General features: G+C 35.0%; 1 protein-coding gene and 1 pseudogene across 1 annotated transcript in view; one reads left to right on the top strand and one right to left on the bottom strand.

Annotated features, from left to right (window-relative positions):
- The window catches only part of GTDC1 (glycosyltransferase like domain containing 1), a 444,137-nt gene that overhangs the window by 128,657 nt on the left and 297,191 nt on the right, over nucleotides 1-18,289 (top strand). The window contains 2 exon segments of the mRNA XM_053596486.1: nucleotides 14,373-14,433; nucleotides 17,711-17,912. Of these exon segments, the coding sequence (XP_053452461.1) occupies nucleotides 14,373-14,433; nucleotides 17,711-17,912 (263 nt within the window).
- On the bottom strand, nucleotides 4,821-5,307 carry LOC128590388 (28S ribosomal protein S18c, mitochondrial-like; annotated as a pseudogene).

Below are 18,289 nucleotides of genomic sequence, written 5' to 3'. Positions count from 1 at the left end.
ATCTTAAGTGGTACTTTGGGCATATCTATATATTTTAATTCTTATTTCGTATTTGTCAATACACGTACAAATGATTATGTGCAATATAATTTCATGTCTAAAAGATATGTTAGGAGGTCATTTTTACATCTGCTTGTTTTGCCCTCAGCTATCTTAGAAGAAAGAAGGTGGTTGCTTCACTCAAAATCTGCGGAAGTAATGGATCAAAATATAACTTGGTCATGTGAATGAGTGCCTTACATATCTTTCAATTTCTAACTTAAATTCTCTTTGTTGTATCAGTTTCCGTTATTTTGACCTCAAAGGACAAAGTGAACAACTACCACTGTTTCCCATACAGTGGGATCCTATATAACATCATTTTAATAAATTCCTCCCTTTTCATTCATGATGGCAGGGCTGTTGGTACCTTAATTACTAAAACAACTTGTGCATGGATAGAACTTATTTCAAAGCAGGAAATGTATTCAAGTGCCTGGAACTCAAATTTTCTTTTATTTATTTATTTATTTATTTCTTTATTTGTAGAGACAGAGTCTCACTGTACCGCCCTTGGTAGAGTGCCGTGGCGTCACACGGCTCACAGCAACCTCTAACTCTTGGGCTTACGTGATTCTCTTGCCTCAGCCTCCCGAGCAGCTGGGACCACAGGCGCCTGCCACAACACCCGGCTATTTTTTTGTTGCAGTTTGGCCGGGGCTGGGTCCGAACCCGCCACCCTCGGCATTTGGGGCCGGCGCCCTACTCACTGAGCCACAGGTGCTGCCCCAAATTTTCTATCTGAGCAGTTTATAGTCACTAAGAACAAAGGAAACTCTTTTAATATTGAAAAGCATTCCTAGAGAAGAGTTTCTACAAAATCACAATTGAGGCAAGATAATTTCCTAGATTTGAACTTGGAATTGGGTACTGGTAGCCACATGGGACCCTTAAGCAGATCAGATCTTTTGGTCTTACTTTTGGAAATAATAAAGGCTAATACTTTGCACTTAAAAATATTCCATGTAAAATTCCACCTCTCTCTCTCTGTTTTCACCTCTGCATTCTTAGTGTTCAGTATAGTATCTGATTCACACTAGGCACTTAGTAAATATTTGCTAAATGAATTTAGTATTCTTTGAAAGTGCTTGCTAATGTGGGTCACTTTATGCTTTGCATTTCCTCATGTCTCTTTAAGTTTATTTTATGCAGCCTAGTAAACAGTCCTACTTCCGTTTGCTGCCTTTAGATTCCTAGTCAATGAGATCTACAATGATTTGGGATTTATTTGAATGGCTAATACCTTAGTATTGCCTATACAATTCACTTGTGATGATACTATAATTTTCCATTTTAGGAATACATCTGTTTTTTCCCCCCTCATAAGGTGAGGATTTAATTGTAGCCTATTGATGAGAATTCAGAATATGTTAATTGAATACCTATAAAGTGCAAGACACTTTGTTGGATTTTGCATAGCTACAAATATGAATTTTACATAATTTTTGCTGCCAAGGCATTGGAATCTGGTTGGGTAGACACACAAGTATACTGTACAACTCTAGTATAAGAGGTGTACTCACTTCTGAGTGGCTGAACATGGGTGAGTGACGCTTGGTGGATAGGATGAAATTTGAATGGGGTCTTGAAAAGTATGTAGGAAATTGACAGATCATGAAAGTAAAAGGATCCAGGAAGAAGAAACATCAAGAGCAGTGCTCACCAGGTGGGAAGTTATACGGAATGTTTGAAAAAGTGGCAAGGGGTCTAATGTATTTAGGATAATGGTACGTCTGTGGCAGTGACAGGTATTGAGGTTAGAATGGAGCTTGGAACCAGATCGTAAGGGGTCTTGTTTCCTTGTTAAATATTTTTCTCTTTATTCCACAAAAATATTATAAATTTTTGAATATGGAACTAATATTGAGATATCTGTAAAATTCAGAGGAAGAACAGAAGACAGATTAAATATAGCCACAGGTGGGGAAATCATTTAGAAGGCTGACATATGGTTTGTGTTGAAGATGATAAGGCTGAAGGCAGAAGGTGCTGGAAGGAGGGCTCGATGCCAGAGGCCTGGCGTCGGTCAAATCAATGCCCTGTGGTCCGTTGACGTTGTTCCAGGTGTGCAGTGGCACACTGATTCCCAGTGGAAAGCGCTTCCCAGTTTCGAGGTTGTCCTTCCACCTGCATCATTTTGGTAGACTGTGGAATATGCCTCCCTCCGCTCTTCCTGGGATACCAGGTATTTTTGTCTGAATTCTAGAAGGAAGCAAAAGAAGAACCTGAATAGTTGTTGCATAAACCAAAAGTATCTGCCACTTTTCCTCAACTCTCTGTATTTTCTGGGCTCTTGATTCATGTTCTTGAAGTAGAACTTGATATTGGCTCTTCTCTGAAACTCAGCTCAAATGTTTCACAGTATTTCTCACTCTATTGTAATTATATCCAGCCCTGAGACCAGAGACTATATTTGGGTCATCTTAATATCACAAAATGCTTAGTATAATTTTTAGAATGTAATCATTCAATAAATGCTTGTTGAATAAAGCAAATTTGTTTATGCTTTGTGGCTGCCCAGGCCTTTCTACTCCCTGTACGTTGTACGTGCCACGCTTATTCCATCTCAGGGTCTTTCTGTGCCTGCCACTTGGACAGCCGTAGATCCAGATCTACCCACTGCAGGTTTCTGCTTAGAGGTATCTCATCCTCAGCAAGGTGTTCTCTGACAGCCTCGTGTAAGATATTCTCCTCACCCAAGCCTTCAATAGCCCCTGTCCTCTATTATTTTGGCTTCTTTTCCTTTATACATAGCTCCGTTTGACATACATTTACCTGATGATTGTACTTTTACTCAAATTAGAAAGAAATGGCTTGTGATAAGAATACCATATACTTTGTTGCTTCTGGAACAGAGAGAGGGAGGCAGAATAAGCATTTGCTGAATGAATGGATGGTCTGGGTCAGATCTAAAATGATAAGAATCGTTTATAGGCAGGTTTGCTTGTAAGTTTCTGCAACCTGTGGTATTGTTGTAACTTTTATGATATTAAATCATTAATATTGCTCTCAGAAAATAAAAACAAATTCTGTTTTCTATAGATTGTGCCTGTGAAATCTAATTATGGATTAGTATTTGTTTTAAAAATATTTGAATGCTAAGCATATCCAGTCAGAAAACATTTTATTATCCATGCCAGCTTAATATTTAAGGCAGTGAAATGGAAGACTGTCATTTGAGTAAGCAACTTATTTTCATTTGTGAGAATGGAATATTTTGAATATTCTAATTGATTTTTGAAGATGGTTTTATAAGAAAATAATCCTTGTCTCTGTATACTGTATACTTGCCTTCAGGATGGAAGGGAAGTAGAAACAGGCATTAAAGTTATTTGCTTTGAAAGGTGCAAATTGTAGCCGAATTGCTTTTCCACCAATGTATGAGGATGAGGGTCATTCAGTTCCACAGTAAAAGGAAAATATTGGGATACTGAATACTTTAAAGAAGACCTGATTTAAAAAATAGTTTTCTATGTATATTTAAAGTTTACAAAGAGATTCTAGACTGTCATGAGCTAAGGCTTATTTTGTAGTATACTTTACAGCAAATGTGCTTGGATATTTTTCCAGAAATCTGAAGTCTATAATTTGGCAGTAAAAAGTTGGTTATCAAATCAATATTATTATATAGCTTTTAGTGTTGTAAGAATTCCCTTTTGGAAACCCATAAAAGCTCATTTTTTTTCACTATAAACTTTATCTGTCAGTTTTCTAGAAGCTCAGAGTACTAATGTTGGAGGTGATCTGCTCTGGGACAGAGAGTCAACAAAGTGGTAATAAAGTTTAAAAATGCCACATGGTGCGTTCCTGAGGTTAGAATTTCTTTTCCATATCAAGATAGTGCTTACTGGAAAATAAAAGAAGTTTGATATTGGTAAGTATATTCTTTCAGTTCAATATCCAATCTGTTTCTTTTTTATTAGTATGTGTAACAGATGATTATGCAATAACATTTTCCAGCTTTCTTAATACAGGACACATCAGAAATTAAGTGTGAAACTGGAAGTTCTTTTCCATTTTACTCACCTTAATTAAATATTTCCCCTTAAGACTCATACCAAGTGAAATTCTGACATTTTACAACTCTTGAGTTTGCACTATACTTCCGTGTGTTCCTATTAAAAACTATAACAACCAAAAGAGTATTTTAGTTTTTAAAATGCATTGCAAGGTACAGCTTAAAGTTACTTATATATAAATAAAGATCATGATCTATTTATAATTATTTCATAATGCAAGTAAATTTTAAGTTAATTGAGAATTACTTTTATTTCATGCATCAGACAAACAGTGTTTGTGAAACCAAATTATAGTGTTTTGAATCACTATAGAGTCATAAGTTTTAACTCATGCTGATTAGTTTTTTATTAAGTTTCTTCATAGCCATAGTAGTTAGAATAATTTTAAAACCACTTTCAAACTCCTGGAGGGGAGGAAACCTTCAGTAATTGGGAAGTTGAGTAGTTTGTTACAAACAATTTGGCCTCCTTCCCCAAAGTTAAGAAAAAAATTATAGTTTCTTTTAATTGAAGTTGAAGCATATTCAATGAAGATAATTTGAAGAATAAAATGAAGTAGAAGAGGAAAACAAAATCACTTATAATTTGACTGCAAATGATTATTTATGTCTACCTGTGTGTTTGTGCTCACTCTCATATTTACAGATTCATTTCTTTTGTAAATCTTTTATACATCTTTTATACATTCATTTCATGCAATCATGGAATAGTGTAAACATTTTTCTATGCCAACAAATATTCTGTATGATTTTTGATCATTAATCATTTAATCATAAGAGATCCCTTTCGGTTGGATATTTTGAAGGCAAACTTCAGTAAAGTTTTTTTTCCTGTCCAAATAAGTTTGCTGTGTATTCCTGATATTTGATGAGACAAAGTAGGATTTTTGAGATACGCAGGATCCTTGTAATGTAATTAGCATAAACCCCATTATTTGAGCTCTCTTAATTGTTTTCATAATTTCCTTCTGATTCTTCCCACAAAGGCCTTCCATAAATGCATCCAGTAAATGGAGAAATGAACTTGGACAAAAGGTGTACATTCTTACAATCTATGTATTTTCCACACAAGATACATTTTCCATTGGAACACGCATGTCCTCATTGCTGGTTACCTGTTTATATTATGAACAACCTCTACTTCATAGCACTATGTGAGGGCCAGTATATGTGAAACAGGCAGCAGCTGTTACCAAGCCTGTCAACTTTTACCTCCCTAGACCACTGCAAGCAGCAACCATAGCTGCCATGACCATGATTCCTTATTTCTCCTCATCAGTACAGATTCTTCTTCTTCTTCTTTTTTTTTTTTTTTTTCCCCATCAATAAGATTCTTAATAACTTCCAGGGTTAATCCTTGGAAGTGGTGTTGCTGAGTCAAAGTATGCATAGTTTTCAGGGTTTTTGTGTTATGATCACATGCAAGAGAACATTTTAATACTTTAAAACAAAGCTGACTATATGCATTAGTGGCATTTTTGCAACCTTCAGTCTGCATTTTCAAGACTTCAGAAAGGTTCTTTTAATTTACCATCTATTCTTTGCATCACCTTTACAGATGGTTGAAATTTGGCCATCACCTATTGCTTCTTTCTAACATGTAAGTACTCCTGGGAGAGGTAAAACATTGTACTCTGGCAGACATTTACTCTCAAAAATGTGTAGTAGTTTATCTGATATTTTAAATTTAACTCTCACAAGTAAAGTTTGGAAATAAGGTAGGTACACTTAGCAAGAAGAATGAATCGAAGAAAATAGAGTAATTCAACTTTGTTTAAAAGTCAATTGAGCAACTATTATAGAAAATACAGGATATTACGTAGTTAGTTTTAGTAGTTTAAATTATAAATTCTCTCTAAAATGATTCAGGCTGTTTGTTAACTGTGAATACTAATTAATCCAGTAGAAAGTCTTATGGTCCCAGATAGAGATGCAAGGGGGAATTAATTAACTCCTAAGCAACTTTACTCCATTTGAACACACTGTTCGCAAAGTGTGAAATTACTTTTTTAAGAGATGATGAGCATGCAGGGTGTAGCTGTCGGTAGTTTGCAAAGAATACTCAGTGTTGTAGGGTCTCTGCTTCATTAGACAAAATATTTATGTCATTGGAATGTCTCCTTGAAAAACCAGTTGATAAAGTGATAATGGTGACAGACAAGGCCACTAAATAGATAAAAGTCATAATGTTTGTTCCATTCAGGACACTTTGAGTGATTGTACTTTTATTCAGTGATAATGCATGTGTGACGATATGGGAAAGCCTGTGTTTCCTTTGTAGAAACTGTGGCGAATAGTAGACCTCCTGGAAGTTATACACAGTTGTCTATGTATACCTTTTTTTTTTATTCAGCAGCTTCAGTCCTAAGACATCTTCAAGATTTAAAAATCTCAGTCTATTATTAACAGACTGACTCTTTTTCTTATAATAGTGGGTAGCTAATAATGTGCCTCTTGTGATATTTAAAAGTAGTGATACAGCTCTCATTACCTCTTCTATTAGTCCCAGATTTACACATCCCTGGTCTAAACTGGGTTTCTGAGCTTTTTGAAATTTAGCCCTTAAGATCTCTAGACTCTAACTGGTTTTTGTCTCTATTTGGTATTGTCTTCTTAAATCATCAGACAATTGACAAGTCATAAGATTAATGAAAAAATATGGTCACTAGAAGAAAAGCTGCTATCATAAATAGAATAAAATATACTTTTAATTGATACTGCTTATATATAGTACATTTCTATGTTTTCATGTAGAACTTTGGAGATGAGAGAAGTATCACTAAATATTTTAATTGATACGAAGTTAAAACATGGTTTATTGATTTGGATGCTAAAGGATGGGTTTTAATACTGGCATCACCTCATGCTTCCTAATATCATTTAACAAAATTGTTACTGTAGAGTGATTTTCACTGATATAAAATGAATATTTAAAATTTTAAATATGTATAAGATTGATACATTTAAGGATATCTGTTTCTAACCCTCTGGTATCCTCTAGGGAAGTATCTCTTTCTTCTCCCAAGTGTTTACCTGATATTCTTTTACCTCCTGAGCTGCTGGATTTTTGAATTTTTTTTAAAATTCACTTTCCCTTACCAATAAATCAGATTATATTATAAGATTGTGTCCTTTTCATTTTTCACTGGAACTGAGTAAAGCCAGAACTTTATACTCAGTGACATTCATTTCATTTCATGAAGGGAATGCCACACATGTTTGCTTGGGTTACTATACTTCAAATAGGATGTTGGAAATGTTTGTGTTTCAGAGTAATACTGCTATTTTTATTTTAAAATTAACTGAAAATGTGATGTGTGCCTCTCACTTGGAAAGGGAAACATTTCAATAACTTTTTATTTAGTTAATATGGATTAAGTTCTTAAAAGATGATTTTTTTTTCTAAAAAAAAAAAAGATGATTGAGTGACACTCAATAGCATCAACATAGTTAAGAATCTGTTAGCCATTTTATTTTAAACTCATTTTCTGGGTATATTTATAATTACCCTGCACAAACTGAGTCTGAGTTAAATTTTGGCGTACAAGGCAATGTAGGGTAGCAAGATAATGCTTCTGTCCAATAAACAAATGCCAGTCTAATGATTAAGCTACTTGATTATACTTGGGTTAAATGTTCTTGTAGAGTCTAGTCAGGTTGGGGAAGATGGTTTTCTAAGCAGAGAACATAGTTTCTAAACCTTCTAAAGGGCTGTTGGCAGAACTTCTTTCCTTAGACCGAGTTGTAGCATTTTGAATAGAGTTAGAAGCCACCTGTTTTATTTACATGGTGATACAATCTGTGCATCAAGTTCTATCTGTGATTGTAAATAGTATTATAATGGGTGACAGTAAGAAGTGATTCTTTGTAATTCATTATTGTAATGTTTTTTATTTATTTATTTTTTTTGGAGACAGAATTTTACTTTGTCACCCTCGGTAGAGTGCTGTGGTGTCACAGCTCACAGAAACCTCAAACTCTTGGGCTCAAGCGATTCTCTTGCCTCAGCTTCCAAGTAGCTGGGACTACAGGTGCCTGCCACAGCCCGGCTATTTTTAGAGACGAGGTCTCATTCTGGCTCAGGCTGGTCTCAAACCTGTGAGCTCAGGCAATCCACCTACCTCAGCCTCCCAAGTGCTGGGATTACAGGTGTAAGCCACTGCGTCTGGTCCTTATAGTAAAGTTTTAAATGAATTCGGAAGCTGTTGTCAAGGCCATTGCTAAAGATTTTTCTGATTCATTGAGATAACACACTTTCTGTTTGCTAAGTGCTGAGGATACAGTGATAAGCAAGCAGACCTTGGCAGTGCCCCCATGGAACTTAATATCTGTGTGGGGGATATAGACATTAAAAATAATCACTTGGACAAATACACCCGACATGTGATGGTGGGCACGAAGAAGTCCTACAGATTGTTTTGTTAAGAGGACCTGGACTTTTTTTGATGGTGATTGTAGTAAATTATGAGCTTGACTGAACATAGCTAATATGGCTGATCTCTTCACCTACTGTTCTAAAACCTTCTTGACATCTGAAGCTTGGATATTGTATTTTCCCACCAATTCTAGTCATTATGACCTATTATAGTCTTTAAAAGTGTCTGTTCAAAGATGGGAAGTGAACGATAAGGATTATGGCTGCAGAGGAGTGATTAGGTAGGACTCTGGGAGGGATCATAAAAGATTAGAACAAAAAATTGGAGTATTTTACTATCCTAACTATATGATATTCAATTTTATGTGACTTACACCATTGTTGTCTTAGATTTACAAATTATTAGGAGGTATGGTTAAATACTACATGTGACTAATACATTTATTATTTTGTAGTGACATTTTAATCCATTTGCATATGAAGCACACCACAATTTTTATCATTACATATTAATAATCATGAAACATTTATATTTAATCCTGAAACTCCAAAGGCTAGAAAATGGAGACATGTTTTACTTATGCTGTATCGTGTGCTTGTCCTGAAGTATAATGGGATGAGTCCTTGCTCTGTCACTTATTCTGTGATGCCTATTTCTTTGTTTTTTTCTTATGTAAAAAAAGAGTAGTTGAACAATGGTGTCAGCATTCCTTCCACCTATGGTCCTGTGACACACTCTGACTTCTCTCCATGAGGAGTTATATTCAAATAGTCAGATAGCCCAATTATTTCCAACTGAGCTGGTTTAAACCCATTTCAAGAAGGTAGAAGACGTGGAGAAATGCTGTCTTGAGAAATCAAATATGTTATTCATGGTGCCAAACTTAAAAAAATGAATAATTGTTGGCAGAAAGTATTTAAAAATGCCTTTTTTCTTCCCTATTAAATAAAATCCTATTTAAATGTGGAAAGTTCTCTCCAGATTGATGGTGAGGGAATTGGCTTCTTATCCTACTTACACTTCTCAGTTAAACTAGGATGATAATAGATCAAATGGGCTAAAAATCTGCAGGTGATTTTCAAAATTCCTGGTTCTCATAAATCTTCTCTTATGAAGCTTGCTTTGGCCTAAAATTCAATTGCTTATGCCATTTTTCCCATATCTTTAATTATTGTTACTTCTGTTGTATCAGTAGGTTAAAATAAAAACATTATATGAAAAAATATTATTTCCCTTTTATTCTGATATCTGTGAACAATAAAAAAGATTCAGTATTTGAGGGAGAGCATACGATTTGTTCAGATACACTTGTTGCTTGATTTAATTTAGACTTCAGGAATAATAGGAAATGATTAGCAGCAAATACTGCCTGACACTTGTTTGATCAGAACCTGTGTTAAGTGAAAGCCATGTTACTTTACAGGCAGAAGAAAGTAACTTCCTATGTACCCTGACTGTTAGTTCAGCTCCATGAAATGCTGGTGACATCTACTATGTGTCAAATCCCGAGATAACCCTGAGCATAATCCTCATCCTCCAGATTTTCACAGCTCCAGAGAGAAGTAGGTCATGGGAAAGAGTGAAACGCGTACTATAATGCTACTGTACAGAGTAAAATGGAAGACATGTCTAAGAGAAGTTCAGGGAAGACTTTATAGAAATGGTGATTCATGAACAGAAATTCTATCAAAAGTTCCTCAGGGGAGTGAAGGGAAGGCTGATGGAAGAGAGATAAAGCTGTGAAGTCACAAGAGTTTAAATCAGCCCTGTGAGTGGGGGTTTTGGTATTGCCACAATGCAAAAGGGAAGAGGAATTGAAGTGGGAGAAGGCCAAATGTGGCAGTAATGAAGAGAAAGGAAGGATCCAGAAAGGAGCCTCACGGATACCTGTAGGACCTGGGATATCCTTAGGGGACTAAAAGTTTTTGAGCATGTCACTTCATGATCAGATTTCCATTTTGGAAAGATTCTTTGTGGTTATCTTATGGAGAATGGTGTTGTGGGTGCAAGATTGTGTGGTAGCATGGAGACCCAGTTGAAAAGGTAATGCGGTAGTTTACATGAGTGCTGAGATGATTTTCTGGTGTATAACTTTCTATTGACTCGAATATACTGCCACATTTGGCCTTCTCCCACTGCAAAAATGTCAGCAAATTAAAAATATTTTTAGTATTCAGTAGAAAATAATTTGTTGCTACTTTACATGAAATTAATAGTGAAAATTGAAAGTGGGTTGGTATTTTATTTGCTGGTGAAAGTAAACCAGTAAACTTATTACACACACAAAACATGTATAATTTTGCTATGTAATGTGGATTACAACTTCACAAATATGTAAATTAATGAATTTTGAATAAATACACATCTAGTTATTTGCAAAAATTATGCATATTTGAAAACAAGTGAATGATGTCATAGTTTCTAGTACATGGTAAGTACTCATAACTATTCATTGAATTTGCATTTGATATTTGAGAGTTATAACTAAGGCTTTGTATTAATTCAAGTTCTAGATTAAGTGACTGATATAATTAAGAAGAATGTTAAATTCCAAATCAAGAAAAAATGAAATATTTGTCAGTCATACATACATACAAGATTGTAACTTTGCAGAGAGCTTATACTTAAAAGATCATTGCAACTCATCTAATTGGAAAAGCGTATTTGAGTATAGCTTTAAAGTGTCTCACAGATAGTATGGCTTATAAGTTTTCTTATCAAATTTTGGTTTTGATGCAGGAGTCCTCAGCTCTTAGTCACTACAACAGGATACAAAAGTCACAGTTGAAGAAATTGGTATATCTATAGCATTGTGGGGTGTATAAAATATAGATTAGTATATATTTTTTCAATTTGAATGCAAGATTTTTAAAAAACATTGCTATTGGGCGGCGCCTGTGGCTCAAGGAGTAGGGCGCTGGCCCCATATACCAGGGGTGGCGGGTTCAAGCCCAGCCCTGGCCAAAACTGCGAAAGAACAAAAATCAACCAACAAACAAAAAAACATTGCTATTTAAGTATATATGGCAGTATACAAGTTAACATGAATGTTAGGTTGTAATGTATATTGTAATGTATATTCCAACCAAATAATGGAATAATGATAAATTTTCATCAGACATTCTCTGCAATTCAAACTAAGGCTCAGCAAACAGATTCTTTCTTTACTGTGACTCAGAGTTTCTTTAATTTTATGTAGAATATTGTCAGTGCATAGAGTTTTGGGATCTGCATTTGATGCCCGATTATATTTCAATCTTTAGAGATTATATTCAGGTTTTAGGGGTTAGGATGAATTTGCTTTACCTGATTTTTATGGAAATATTAAAAAGTAACCTTCAATAGTATCTATTTCTTTCTCTTTTTTTCCTCATGTGATAGTTGAATGTAGTACATTACTTTGAGGAAACTTTTTCAGCAAAATGTCTTTTTACTTTATACTCATCTATGATAGGTTCTGTTAGGGGAATCACTGGTGACTTATTTCAAAGCAGAGATCTTTATATGCTTATTTTTTTACTATTTAAGAGAAATTTTAGGTATATTTTAACAACTGGGGTTTCCATGATGAATCATTAAAATAAGTGAGTGGGCTGGAAGGTAATACTAACTTTTCTCAGTGCTGCCCTATTTTACTTTGTTGGGTTATTGGTTGCTTTTTAAATAGAATCTGGGTGTATTAGTGGGTGGAGGTGCAGAAGGGAACCGGGGAGAAAGGGTCAGTTAGAAAACACCAGGTAAACTTTTGGCGACCTAATTCAGAAAGCCTACTCTAAATTTTACTTTCCCCACCTTAAGCCATTTACTGTTTACTACAGTTTTCTGCTGTAACAAGCTTAAGTTTCCAAGTATTGTAAATGATAATTAAAAAATATATTTTCAACAATTAATTTAAAGCATCAAGCCATGTGTATATTAACTTGTGGAACCAATTTCTCATGTGTGTGGGATTAAAACTGTTAAAAGCCTCATCACTGAAACTATACCTTCCTACAACTAATAACAGTAAGGTGTCTGTGGAATATATTAATACAACAATTCCTATGATTTAAAATTATTACTGGGTGTTTGGCTGGAAAATTATTTGAATATTGTGTGCAGATAAGTACCCAAGTTGACATCATATATGAGAGCTAATTATGGGTTTCTAGTGTGACTAAGTTTTATTTTTTTAAAAATTGACATAATGTATTTATACTTAGCATGTCTTTAACAGTAAATCAATGACATACTATAATTTTTTTTATATCTTTACTATTAATAAAAATTTCAACTACTATAGCAGTTATAACTGCTAGGGGAGGTGGACAACAATGTAGTTCACCTTGAAAATGATTGTGGCTCAGGGAATAAAGAAATTGGGTCAAGCCTAAAATAAGTGCAGGTACAAAAGCAAAAAGTTTTAATATAAATTTAAAAATATTCACAGCATTGGTTTCAGGCTACTTTTGTTCTCTGTGATTTTATCAATGCATTATTAGTTTTTAATTGACATGACGCTAATGGCACTTTTTCATTTTGGTGAAAATGTTTGTATAAAAATACTATCATGATTTTTTTCCCTTTGTAGCCTTTTTTACTTATAAATTTTTGGAAAGGCAGATAGTTTTTTTAATACATCATTTTGACCTCTGGTGATGTTAGATAGAATTTGAAATGGTATGAAATTTCTATGTCATAGCTATCACTTGACTCATTTTATATTGCCAAATTTAATGTTTAAGATTTAACCATGTACCATTAAATCATAGTATTGATAATGAGTTAAACTTTCATAAAACTTTAATAGTATAATAGATTCTCATTCATCTGGTATCACTGGGGAATAAAAGGTGCTGAAGAAGTGAGTTTTGCTTTAACTGAAGCTTGTTTAATCAGAAAAACTTATAAATTGATAAAAATTGATCTGAAATATTTATATGCTCTTTTAAGGAGCAAGAATGGCATGGTCATTTCCTTTTTTTTTTTCTTGTTAAGAGACAAGATCTCACTCTGTCACCCAGGCTGGAATAGAGTGGCACGGTCATAGCTTACTGCAGTCTGGAACTCCTGGGCTTAAGCCCTTCTGCCTCAGCCTCCAGCTCGTGTGCCATCATGCCTAGCTAAATTTAAAAAAAAAATTTATACAGATAGGGTTTTGCTATGGTGTCCAGATTGATCTCAAACTTCTGGCCTCAAATGATCCTCCCATCTCAGCTTCCCAAAGTGCTGGGATTGAAGGTTTGAACCCCTGTTTCTGGCCTACTCTTAATGTCATTTAATATCCTTCTCAGTATCATTCAGAAAGAACATGGGCTTTCTGACCTGTATTTATTCTCCAACATAAATCTTTTTTTTGTTATTTTTTCCTTTAGAAATGTCACACCTCTAATTCTGATATACTTACTCAGTTTAAATGTTTTATGGTTTAAGTTCTCTGGTGCTACCTGTGGTGATGCTTTAGCATATTCATAAACTCAGGCATCTACATAAGACATTTGACTCTCTGCCATCTTCTGGCAGACACCAGACCACAGTTTCCTGCCCTAAAGCGTCCTAGCTTGGGAGTTAGCAAATGTTGAGGCCTTGTCATTGCTGCTTCCAACAATGCATTCCTTGATAGCCATTTCTAGTGGTGCGAACTGTCAGTGTTCACTCTGCATGCTTGTGAGTGTCTGACCAGGGTGATCATCAGCAGTTTTCTCTGACTTTTGCTAAAAGGGGAAAATAGTATGACTCCTTTATGTTTTAGGAATTTCTACCATAACAGCAAAATGGGTTTTTTTTTTCCAACTTCATGCTTATTTGTTTTAAGCAGTATTTTATAAAACAAAACTCAAGTACAGAGAAAGTATTTGAACCATTCTTTAATGCACTGTAATGACATTTGGTTTGAATCTTACATTTAAAAATCAGCTCCCCCCTTTGCTTACATCTAATGGGAATCATCTTTCTTCCAGGTTGTGCTTCAGGACTACAGGGAAGAACACATTTTCTTCTGCCATAAAAGTTGCAATAGAAGTAAGTGGGAGAAACTCCCAGGATATGTCTGCCTCCACAAAACAAGCAGAACAAATTTCCGTGAATCAAAGCCACTAAGTATAGTTTTCAGAGATGGTAGGACATAGTTACTCTCCCTAGAAAAATGCCCAAAATGTAGGCACACCCATTTGGCCATGAGAAAAATGCTCAAGTAAATGCTAGTTCAAACCTGCACATTTCATTCTTCTTTCAGAGCTATTAAAGGGGTGGAAATCTATTATAGCTATCATCTTTTTCCCCCTTTTCTATTTTTCAACCTCCCACATGCTCAGTGTGCAGTTCTGCTTATTGAGTATCTGGAATCTGTTGCAGTATCTACACATTCTGCCTCCACAGTGGCTGATCGTTTGCAGATAACTTGTGATTCAGACCCATAGAAACATCTGTAAAATGTACGATATGATACATACTTTAATCATGGCAAAGGGCAGAGTAATAAAGAATTAGAAAGCAATTTTTTTTCTAATACTGATGTTGCTTTCTTTGAGGTTAGATGAGTGAACTATTCTTTAGAGTGGTTTATGTCACATTTCATTACTTGGGAAAATATCTCACATCATTTTTATAAGAGCTCTTTAATTAATTAATTAATTTTTTTTTGAGACAGAATCTTACTCTGTTCCCCGGACTAGAGTGCAGTGGCTTCATCATAACTTATTGCAACGTCAAACTCCTGGACTCAGGCAGTCCTCTTGCCCCAGCCTCCCAAGTAGCTGAGACCAGAGATTCTTACCACCAGACCTGGGTAATTTGTCTATTTTTTGCTCAGACTGTTCTCAAACTCCTGGACTCAAGCAATCATTCCACCCTGGCCTCCCAAAGTGCTAGGATAATAGGCATGAACCATGGTGTCCAGTCTACTGGAGCCTTTTTAAGGCTTTTTAAGTATATACAGGACATATACACATTAGCGTGAGTAGGTCAGAGGAAATAAAGCAAGATAAAAGATATCTCTCATGTGATCTAGTAAGCAAATTAATGTTAAATTGCTTGTATTCTCTTTTGAAACCTTTGACATTATTTTCAAAATTGCCTTTTATTCTCTCAATTACTTACTTGAAGTTTCCAGCATTAGAAGTATTTATAGTTATCACTTTGTTGAACTTGGAGGGTGTTTGTTAACTCACTGAAAACTGCATTTTAGAGAAGTCTCCAGGCCTTCTCCAAGTCAGAAGCAGGCCTTAAAAACTGAACTCTGTGTAGTTCAGCCTCTGAACTTACCTCTTACCTACAAAATGTAAATATGAGAATTCATATTTAAAATGCAAGCTACTGATGAGGAATGGGTAATACCTACTGTATTTCAAATGCATGTGCATATCCCATATATTTACCTTTCCCACTTATACATGGTGGATAGGGGGTTTGATTGAAAATTACTGAATTTAAAATGCTGGAAGACTTGAAGATACCCTTTTTTCCTTAAGTAGACTGGTTTATACTAATAATAGAAGGGCCTTATTACTGTTTGTAAGCTACTGTACTTCACGTGGATTATCTAATTTTATTTTTACAGGTATCTGAGGTTATTAATGTTGTCACCATTTGGAGAAGATGAGACTGGGTCCTACAAAGTTAGATAACTTGAGCAGGGTTATATAGCTAAGGAAGTGACAGAGCTAAAGTTCAAATTTTTACCTTCTTTACCTTAGGGTTCATGCTTTTTCCATTTGAGAAACATGACTTCTTATTTTACATATAAGTGAAATTATATATAATATATATATTAATGCTCATTGAAAGATGTGGATGTTAGGAAATAAGTTTTTTTGTTTGTTTTGCTTTGAAATGCAGTTGAAGGAGGCATTACTGTGACTGAACAGGTTTATTAGTTTTATTAGTGAAGAGCATCATTGAGGCATTCAGATTAATACTTTTATTGAACAATATTATGAACAAAAGCAATATGCTGTTTCATGAGTGGTGTTTACTAAAGTCATAAAGGAAAATCTAAACATCTGGAATATTTTTTATGCACAGAGTGATGTTTCTCCCTTATGTCTTGCAGGAAATAGCATATAATTTGAAATGTATATGAAAGTTTTTACATTCACATATATATTCTTATTTCACTGAGCACTTTAACAAAAATCATGTTATTAAAATGAAAAATTGCTTGATGGCCAATTCTCTATGATGAAATTTTACCATGTCTTAATAACCCTATTATTGCTACATTAGCCCTCTTAATAGACTGCTTGTTAGATTGCTTAAAGAAAGGTTGTAGAAACCTTGCTGGATTGCAGGCACACAACTTTACCTCACTTTTTTTGTGTTCCTTGGGGGGGGTGTGTTAATGACAATTGTGAGGAAATGATCAAGGTGTATGCACTATCTCGAGAAATTGTCTCCTAAGGTTTTAACAGTAGAAAATTGAGATTTAAATATGAATGTACCTTATTTTAAATTTCTATTCATCAGGGGCAGTTAGACTGATGAATTTAAAAATGATTAATATGAGAGAATGGTTACAGAATCAAGAGAATTTCTGAATCAGAAAGGGCCTTACAATTGAAGGGCTCTTGAAGTAAAAGTCTTCCTTAGAAGATGAGTTCAGTGACTATCCAAGATGAAATTCTAGATCACGCAGGTTCTGAGGTGACTGAATCAGGCTCACAGCTGAATAAACCAGGAAGTAAGTGGTCACAGCAAGAGAGGACTTAGGTTTTGTTCCTGGTGTAGTCACAGTGGATATAATCTTAGGGCACAAGAAAGATCAGAAAATAAAGACACCTTTATTTCTTTTTAGATGTATAAAAATACTGATCAGAAAACTATAAATTTTAAGTGTTATGTACTTTTTAAAAAAGTGAGATAAGCCTATTTTAAAAAGTATACATGACAGTAAATTTTGTGTATTTTCCTTCTGAGCATGAAATTTAAACTTTTTATTTTATTTTTTTGGGATAGGATCTTCTGTCTCTTGGGCTAGAGTGTTGTGGTGTCATCACAGCTCACTGTAACCCCAAACTTCTGGGCTGCAGTAATCCTTCTGCTTCAGCCCAGAAAGTAACTGGAAAGGCAAGGTATATGCCACTATGCCAGTTAGTTTTTTAAAAATTTTTTGTTGAGAAGAGGTCTCACTATTGCCCAGGCCGGTCTTAAACTCCTGGCCTCCAGTGATCCTCCTGCCTTAGCCTCTCAAAGTGATAGGATTATAGGCATGAGCCCCTGTGATTAGTCTACCTTTATTTTTATTGAAAAATTGCATATATGTATTTATTTGAAAAATAAAAATTTTTTGGTTGTTATCTAGAACCTGGAGGTTTTAACGGGCCAATGAGTATTCTCATCATTGAGGCATTCTATGGAGGCTCCCATAAACAGCTGGTGGATCTGCTACAAGAAGAGTTGGAAGACTGTGTCCTTTATACCCTTCCTGCAAAGAAATGGCACTGGAGAGCACGAACTTCAGCTTTATACTTCTCTCAGAATATTCCCATCAGTGAGCATTATAGGTAATTAAAGCTCAGGCTGCATTTTTAACTTGCTTTTAATGTACAGTAGAACCTCTGTAAGTTGACTAACTAGGGGACAGTAACAAACTGGTCAACACAGGGAGGTGGTCAACATAAGGAACTGGGTTTATTGTATTGATACGTACATGTAGTACATATCCAGTCTATGAAAATTAGGTCCAGTTAAGGGGGCGGTCAGTGTAGGGAGGTGGTCAACTGTGTATTTTTCAAATGTGGATGTTGCTTTTCTATCTGCTTCTTGGAGAATTTCTCCAATTGTAGAATTGGTTATTATGACTACAATCGATTTTTCTTTAGAGACAGAGAGCAATGGAGTACACACATATGCTAAAGATCAGGTCAGTAGAAAAGTGACT

This window comes from Nycticebus coucang, chromosome 7, assembly GCF_027406575.1.
Source record: "Nycticebus coucang isolate mNycCou1 chromosome 7, mNycCou1.pri, whole genome shotgun sequence".
Classification (NCBI taxonomy): domain Eukaryota; kingdom Metazoa; phylum Chordata; class Mammalia; order Primates; family Lorisidae; genus Nycticebus; species Nycticebus coucang.
The sequence above is the reverse complement of the archived record's forward strand: the minus strand, read 5'-3'. Positions and strand labels throughout refer to the sequence as shown.